This window comes from Colobus angolensis, unplaced genomic scaffold (genome assembly GCF_000951035.1).
Source record: "Colobus angolensis palliatus isolate OR3802 unplaced genomic scaffold, Cang.pa_1.0 Scaffold88, whole genome shotgun sequence".
Taxonomy (NCBI): Eukaryota; Metazoa; Chordata; class Mammalia; order Primates; family Cercopithecidae; genus Colobus; species Colobus angolensis.
Window position 1 is genome coordinate 3,940,621 of NW_012122709.1, and position 8,746 is coordinate 3,949,366.

An 8,746-nucleotide genomic window follows, 5' to 3' on the forward strand; every position below is an offset into this window, starting at 1 on the left:
TCTGGTAGAATTCGGCTATGAATCCATCTGGTCCTGGACTTTATTTGTTTGGTAGGCTATTAATTTTTGCCTCAGTTTCAGAACCTGTTGTTGGTGTATTCAGCGATTCAACTTCTTCCTGATTTAGTCTTGTGTGGGTGTATTTGTCCAGGAATTTATCCATTTTTTCTAAGTTTTCTAGATTTTTGCATAGATGTGTTTATAGTATTCTCTGATGGTAGTGTGTATTTCTGTGGGATCAGTGGTGATATTCCCTTTATCATTTTTTATCGTGTCTATTTGATTCTTCTTTTCTTTCTTAGCAGTCTTGCTAGCAGTCCATCTATTTTGTTGATCTTTAAAAAAAAAAAAACCAGCTCTTGGATTTATTGATTTTTTGAAGTTTTTCTTTTTGTGTGTCTCCGTCTCCTTCAGTTCTGCTCTCATCTTAGTTGTTTCTTGTCCTCTGCTAGCTTTTGAATTTGTTTGCTCTTGCTTCTCTAGTTCTTTTAATTTGAGGTTAGGGTGTTGAGTTTAGGTCTTTCATGCTTTCTCTTGTGGGCATTCAGTGCCATAAATTTCCCTCTACAAACTAACATACCAGAGATTCTGGTATGTTATGTCTTTGTTCTCATTGATTTCAAAGAACATCTTTACTTCTGCCTTCGTTTTGTTATTTACCCAGTAGTCATTCAGGAGCAAGTTGTTCAGTTTCTATGTAGTTGTGCAGTTTTGAATGAGTTTCTTAGCCTGAGTTCTAATTTGATTGCACTGTGGTCTAAGAGACAGTTTGTTGTTGATTTCTGTTCTTTGACATTTGCTGAGGAGTGTTTTACTTCCAAATATGTGGTCAATTTTAGAATAAGTGTGATGTGGTACTGAGAAGAATATATATTCTGTTGATTTGGGGTGGAGAGTTCTGTAGATTTGTATTACACCTGCTTGGTCTAGAGCTGAGTTCAAGTACCGGACATCCTTGTTAATTTTCTGTCTAATATTAACCGTCAGGTGTTAATGTCTCCCATTATTATTGTGTGGGAGTCTAAGCCTCTTTGTAGGTCTCTAAGAACTTGCCTTATGAATCTGGGTGCTCCCGTATTGGGTGCATATATATTTAGGATAGTTGGCTGCTGTTGAATTGATCCCTTTACCATTATGTGATGGCCTTCTTTGTCTCTTTTCATCTTTGTTGGTTTAACGTCTGTTTTATTAGAGACCAGGATTGCAACCCCTGCTTTTTTTTCCTTTCCATTTGTTTGGTAGATCTTCCTCCATCCCTTCATTTTAAGCCTACGTGTGTCTTAGCACATGAGATGGGTCTTCTGCCTATAGCCCACCAATGGGTCTTGACTCTTTGTCCAATTTGCCAGTCTGTGTCTTTTAATTGGAGCAATTAGCCCATTTACATTTAAGGTTAATATTGTTATGTGTGAATTTGATCCTGTCATTATGATGTTAGCTGGTTATTTTGCCCATTAATTGATGCAGTTTCTTCACAGCATTGATGATCTTTACAATTTGGTATGTTTTTGCAGTGGGTGGTACTGGTTGTTTCTTTCCATGTGTAGTGCTTCCTTCAGGAGCTCTTGTAGGGCAGGCCTGGTGGTGACAAAATCTCTCAGCATTTGCTTGTCTGTAAAGGATTTTATTTCTCCTTCACTTATGAAGCTAGTTTGGCTGGATATGAAATTCTAGTTTGAAAAATATTTTCTTTCAGAATGTTGAATATTGGTCATGACTGTCTTCTGGCTTGTAGGGTTTCTGCTGAGACATCCCCTGTTAGTCTGATGGGCTTCCCTTTGTTGGTAACCCAACCTTTTTCTCTGGCTGCCCTTAACCTTGGTGAATCTGACAATTATGTGTCTTGAGGGTGCTCTTCTTAAGGGGTATGTTTGTGGTGTTCTCTGTATTTCCTGAATTTGAATGTTTCTTTTTTCTCTTTTTGTCTCTAATCTTGTCTTCTCACTTTAATTAATTTGACATTCAATCACTGATATCCTTTCTTCCACTTGATTGAATTGGCTATTGAAGCTTGTGTATCCTTCATGAAGTTCTTGAACTATGGTTTTCAGCTCCATCAGGTCATTTAAGCTCTTCTCTACACTCTTTATTCTAGTTAGCCATTTGTCTAACCTTTTTTCAAGGTTTTTAGCTTCCTTGCGATGGGTTAGAACGTGCTCCTTTAGCTCGGAGAAGTTTGTTATTATTGACCTTCTGAAGCCTGCTTCTATCAACTCGTCAAACTCATTCTCCATACAATTTTGTTCCCTTGCTGGCGAGGACTTGTATTCCGTTGGTGGAGAAGAGAGTTTCTGGTTTTTGGAAGTTTCAGCCTTTCTGCTCTGGTTTCTTCCATCTTTGTGGTTTTATCTACCTTTGGTCATTGATGTTGGTGACCTATGGATGGAGTTTTGGTGTGGTTGTCCTTTGCTATTCTGATGTTGATACTGTCCTTTGCTGATGTTGATGCTATTAGTTTCTGTTTGTTAGTTTTCCTTCTAACAGACAGGCCCCTCAGCTGCAGGTCTTTTGGAGTTTGCTGGAGGTCCACTGCAGACCCTGTTTACCTGGGTATCACTAGCAGACGCTGCAAAACAGCAAATATTGTTGCCTGATCTTTCTTCTGGAAGCTTGGTCCCAGAGGGGCACCCACCTGTAGGAGGTGTCTGTCGACCCCTACTGGGAGGTGTCTCCCAGTCAGGCTACACGGGGGTCAGGAATCCACTTGAGGAGGCAGTCTGTCCATTATCAGAGCTCAAATGCCACGCTGGGAGAACCACTGGTCTCTTCTGAGCTGTCAGGCAGAGAAGTTCAAGTCTGCAGAAGCTGTCTGCTTCCTTTTGTTCAGGTATGCCCTGCCCCCTGAAGTGGAATCTAGAGAGGTATTAGGCCTTGCTGAGTTGAGTTGGGCTCCGCCCAGTTCGAGCTTCCCCTGGCTTTGCTTACAACTGTGAGCATAGAACTGCCTACTCAAGCCTCAGTAATGGCGATCGTCCCTCCCTCCTCAAGCTCCAGCTCCAGCAGAGGATGCTCCGGAAATATGAATGCCCAGACTGGTATACAGGGGGTGCCTTGGAACTGGGATGTATAGCGCGGGGTGTCGGGGGTGTGTGAGGCACCGGGCTGGGGTGCGCCGCGAGGAGGAACACGCTAGGTCTGGGATGCTCCGGGACGGGTCGTACCAGAGATTGAGGCAGCATCTTACCTTTAAACTGGCTGGTGAGCTCCACGCTGGGCTTGGCCACGGGCTCCTGCTGTTGAGGCTGCTGCAGAGGAGCCGCCGCCACCCCTGCCGCGGGGAAGCCGGGACACATGCTAGACTAAGCTTTGGTAGGGGCAATGAGCGCTGCAGTAGTGGCAGAGCCCGCTCGCATCAGGGGTGGCTGCCTGAGCGCTCCTCTCCAGTGCCCCGGAGCGCCGCTCTACCGTCCCGCCCGGGGAACTGCCGGACTGGGCATGCGCGCCGCGTTGCCGAGCCGCGTGAGACCACAGGCCGCTGGCCTCTACCCCTCTCCTGGGCTCCAGCATGAAAGGCCCGGCCTGCATAACCTGGTGTCCGGGCCTTCAGGGCGGGGGTAGCGCTCCCGCTTTCCGTGTACTCAATCTTCAGGAGGTGGGCAGAGCTCATTTCTTTTGTTTGTGGGCCTAGGTACCTTGCAGGGCGTTTCTCTATTCCCCACCCGCTCAGGAACCGTCCAGCTTGTCCTTGCTGACTCGGGAGGGAACTCGGGACCTAGGGCCTTGCTGGGAGAGGACCTGGCCGGATCTGGGAGGCAAGGGGCGGGGAGGTGTTAGAGAGTTCATCCTTCCCCACTCCCGCCTGGCTGGCCCTGCCTCTGGGATCCCCGTGGCGTCCTGGGAGTTCCCGTGCCACCTTCCTTCCAGTTGGCAGCTCTGCAGACACCTCCACCCCTGAACATCACGCTCAGGTCCTGGAGACAGGGAGGAGGGCTGGGGGATCCAGAGATCCAGCCTGGCCAGACTTCTGCTCTCTGCTCAGCTGAGCACCCCACACTGAGAAATGAACACGTTGATTCGATTCAAAGCCACGCAATCATCTGCATTTTATTTGCACCTCATTTGCAAGTTGTTAATTTGCAACTCTGCTCCTTCCACTCCAGTTTCCTTCTCTCCCATCTGCCCTCAAATTCCCCAGTGGCCCGGGCAAAAAATACCCTTGGTCTTTGCCAAGGTAGACTCAGCCTGTCAGCAGGCCTGCCCTGTGTTCTCAGGGGAGGCCTTTACCTAAGGCCACAGCAACAGCAGGAATCCTGAGTAAGGCGCTAACTTGAAGGCAGGGAAGGCTGGATCTTGTCACAGGGCAGAACTGATTTTATGAGGTGAACAGTAAGGTGAGCAGAGGTGGGAAAGGCCAGTGGATGAATGCAGGAACAGCACCAGGAGCTAGATCCCAACACTGCCCCATGGGCTGTCTCCGGGTCCTCAGAGGCGGGACGGGGTTCCTCCACCCACCACCACTGTCTCCCCAGTGATGTAGCTGGCATCTTCAGAGCAGAGGAAAGACACGATGCCAGCACAATCCTCTGGTTCGCCTAACCTGGGGAATAGGGGAAGAAAGGAAGGGAGTAAAAATAAAATAGTTCTGGCCCCCTCACCTGGGACATAGGGAATGAAATTTGCTTAATCAAGAATTATCAGATGACTTTTTAGGATCAGTGTACAAGCTTTCTGCCTATCAAATAGGGTTACCATGAGGATATGCTGTTATAATTTAGTAGAAGCATACCGTACTCTGCAAAAACCATTACCCATAATATTCAAATACTATGGAAACATACTGTTTTATAGAGAGCTCAGGACACCAAGATCCAAAGTTATATAGATAAAATGGTGAGCAATTATTTCATACTTCAAAAAAATGGTTTCACATGTGCACACACTAAAGTATCAGGGAGTCTGTGTGACAGTAAATGGTGTGTTTAAAATGATTCAGTTTGTAGAGGTTCAACTTACAGATGACCTTTTCGGGGATCTATACTTGTCCCTTAAAGTCAGGTTCATTTGGTGAGAATGTGCTAATTCTTATTTTGTCAGCGATTGCATAGTTAGGGGACACTTTAATCTGCCTGCCATAGTATGCTCTAGAGGTGGGCAGAGTGAGTAGCTGAAACCTAGAAGGGCTGATTTAATGGTTCTCCATTCTAGCTGTATCTTGCAATCATTTGAGAGGCTTAAACAAAAAAAGAAAAGACAAAGAAAAACAAAAGCCCAGATGGTCAAGTCCTACCTTGGACCAATTAAAAAAGAATCTCTGGGAGTGGGTGGGGCCTGAGCACCTGCAGTTTAAAAAGCTCCACAGGTGATTCTAATGTGAATCCCGGATTGAGCTACATGGACTAGATCATTCATGGGAGCTCTAGGATGAGAATCCCCTGACTTATTAATGAGTTATAAACCAGGCCTGTAGCTGATGCCTGACATCAGAATGGCTTTGGGAAAATTTGGGATGTCTGGACCGGTACAGAGTTAGGCATTGCTGGCATTTGTCCTTGAGGGACAAGATGGAGGAAACAGATAGTGCCCTGAAGCCAGAAGATAGAGAGAGGCAGGGAACTGAGAGGAAAGTGAGCCCATCAAAGGTGCTTGAACAGTTCATCCAGCTCACTGGGGAAGAAAGTAACTCCTTAGGCAAGGGGAGTTTGGGGCTTAGTAAAGCTCTTCATTCTTTTCATTTGGATTGTAGATCATCAACCTGAGTTTTGTAAACATGTGTCATTATTCAAGGGAACTAGAAAAGCATGGTTTTGGTTTTGGTCCCTGGTCTCCATGGGTGCTCAGAGGTGGAGGCAATCCCCCAGGTGGAGAGAGGACTCAGGGCTTCTCTCAGAGCTCTGCACTGCTGAAACCCTGATGTCTCTGGGTTTACCTTTTGAAAGGGAAGCTGACTTCTTGCTCACGCCACTGCAGTGATAGTGTTTATGAATTTGTGGTCTGTGAGGCAGAGGAGAACCTGACTGTGTTATCTGTGGGACTGAGACAGCGGGCTCTGGGTTGCTAGGGACCAGACCTTTCCATCTTCATGCCTCTTAGGGCCCTTGACCCCATGACAGTTTTACCTTCTTATCTGCAGGGTTTCTTTCATTCTTTCCTCTTTTTCCTTGTCCATCCAGAGCTGCAGGAAGAAGGGAAATCTCTTTATGTTTAAGAAGAGGAAAGTGAGGAATAGAAAGGGAAGAAACTGCCCGTCCTCATGGCAACAGAGAATAAGTATGGAGAGACTTCCCTCTTTCACTTCCTATTTCTTTTCCTAGCTCCCAGCTCTCCCCACTGCCCTCATGTGTTTCATTTCTTTCAGGTTCTAGTGATGCATTTTGCTGCATCTCTCCAATCTCATCCACGTAAGGGGAGAGGAAACAGTGTGAGTAGAGTCTGAATACCTCAGTCTCCACCCTATGGCTTAGGAATGGTGTGATTGGAGTCTGGCTTAGATAGGGCAGCTGGTACAGAGAGGGAATATGGAAAAACCCAGGGAAGGAGAACGGAGTGGTTGAGAGTTCAGGAATCAGGTACTGGGCTTCCCTGTCCAAGAAGGTGGATGCCTTTCAAGGGGTTCCAGTGGGATGCAGAGCTCCCCTTCCTCACCATCCTGCTGAAGCTGGTCTTGATAAGTCCAGGTGCTAGGCAGTTCACCCTAATGTTCCTTGGGGCCAGCTCTACGGCCAGGGTCTTGGTGAGGCCCAGCAAAGCTGTTTTACTGACATTGTAAGGACTGAGGCCCTGGAGATAGAAAACAATGGGTTAGACTCATAATTTCCAGGTCATTCTTGGTTCTAATAACTAGACATAAAGGGCAGTGCTCAATAGGGATCTCCTGTAAGGGAGAGGCACAGTTAGGAAACTGTCTTGTGGCTAAACCTCCCCTAGGTTATGGTTTGTGGAGGCAAGGCATCTATTATGTGGACAGGGACTTGGTGGTGTGATTCTAAAAGGGGACACAAACTTCTTTGGGTAACAGGTGGGGTGGAAAGATGTACAGGATGGGATGGAAGGGGCAGTCAAAAGGGTTCTTACAGGAAATGGACTGAAGGCTGCTATGGAGGCCACGATCACCACTGAGCCGCCTCTGGAAAAAGAAGAGAGCTGACCCTCTTCCCAGCATGGACCACTGCCCTCAGCCTGTGTGGGGTCCCATCTCACCCAGGCTCTCCCTCACTCTCTGTACCCTCGTTTCTCCATTTCTGGCACCACTGCCTTTGTCATCAGGGCTGGGGCCTTCACATTAATGTCCAGAGTCTGAAGCCAAGAGAAGAAGGGGAAACAGCGTGAGTGAAGAGCACTGGAGGAGGCATGGCAATGAGGAGTTAGAGTGGGTTCCTAGGACGTTTGTCAGAACTGACGAAGATCTTAGGATGATATACCTGCACCTTACACATGAAGAAACTGAGGTTCAGGGAGAAGTAGCTCTCACCAGCTGCTCAGCTAGATAATGATACATTAGGTTCAGGTGAGAAAAAACAGAGCCTGGTTCATCTTGTTTTGTAACCAGCCAAGTATGATTTGGCCCAGAAGGGGCCTAAATCCTCAGGGCTCCTTTGGATTTGAGCTGTGTTTTCTGTGTTTCTTCATAGTAGGGAGAGCCTGCAATTGTCAGCCTCCTGGACCTGTCTTAGAGTGGGCCATGCTTCACGGGGAAAATGTGGCCTGACCTTGGATACCTGGGGTTGTTCTAGCACTTCTCTGGCTTCTGTGCTTAGGGAGTGAGATGCTTTTGGCCCTCTAGGATGGACTGCCTGGCTAGACCTGATAAGAAAGAGGGATCATGAGGACGCACCTTCTGGGGAAGCTGGGGGACAGGCTACAATCAGAATCCCCACATCCACAATCTAAAACAAATGTATGACCCCTGTTAAATTGTTCTAGACAACTGCTTATATTAAAATATTTCAGTGTTACAGAAAAATTGGAAATAGAAGTACAAGTATCTAGATATCTTTCACTTCGATTCACCAGTTGTTCACATTTTGTCCCCTTTGTCCTCTCTGTAGATCTGTACAGTTTTTTAAATGAACCACTGAAACTCAGTTGCAAGTTTCCTGAAAGATTTTATATAATAAAATGAAAAATTACTAAAAACACAAATAAAAAACTAAAAACATAAATTAAAGAAAAGAAACTCAGGGCTGGTCATGGTGGCTCATGCCTGTAATTCCTGCACTTTGGGAGGCCAAGGTGGATGGATCACTTTGAGGTCAGGAGTTTGAGACCAGCCTGGGCAACATGGCAAACCTCGTCTGTAGTAAAAATACAAAAATTAGCCGGATGCGGTGGCATGTGCCTGTAGTCCCAGCTACTCAGGAGGATGAGACAGCTGAATAGCTGGAACCCAGGAGGTGGAGGTTGCAGTGAGCTGAGATAGCACCACTGCACTCCAGCCTGGGGAATAGTGTGAGGCTCCATCACAAAAATAAAAACATAAAATAAGTAAACTCAGTTGCAGATATTACAATGCTCTATCCCTAAATACTTATGATACATTTCCAGAGAGGAACGATGTTCTTTTACACAACTATAATCTGTTATCACAACCAAGAGTCTGACAATGATGATAATGCTATCTAATATATTGGCCTCATTTGTCCCCCAAATGTGTATTGTGTTTTTTAAAGTCCAGAGCTTAATCAAGGATCAGCCATTATGTTTGGATTTGATGTACTGTGATAGTTTAAAAAATATATAAAAGAAAAGTTATAGACACATCTCATTTTATTATGCTTTGCAGATATTGTGTTTTTTTTTTTTTTTTTTT

General features: G+C 45.9%; 1 protein-coding gene across 7 annotated transcripts in view; it reads right to left on the reverse strand.

Moving 5' to 3' along the window:
* Nucleotides 1–4,016: 4,016 nt before the first annotated feature.
* LOC105503750 (dehydrogenase/reductase SDR family member 4) overlaps nt 4,017–8,746 on the reverse strand; it is a 16,173-nt gene continuing 11,443 nt past the window's right edge. For 2 of the 7 annotated variants that reach the window (XM_011930811.1, XM_011930812.1), the window contains 5 exons: nt 7,163–7,233; nt 7,012–7,063; nt 6,583–6,717; nt 6,057–6,112; nt 4,017–4,537 (listed from right to left, as the gene is read on the reverse strand). In XM_011930811.1, coding sequence (XP_011786201.1) covers nt 4,423–4,537; nt 6,057–6,112; nt 6,583–6,717; nt 7,012–7,063; nt 7,163–7,233 — 429 coding nt within the window. In that variant the 3' untranslated portion in view covers nt 4,017–4,422. The remainder of the gene's footprint in view (nt 4,538–6,056; nt 6,113–6,582; nt 6,718–7,011; nt 7,064–7,162; nt 7,234–8,746) is intronic. The other 5 variants (XM_011930816.1, XM_011930818.1, XM_011930815.1 and 2 more) reach the window with 4 other exon arrangements.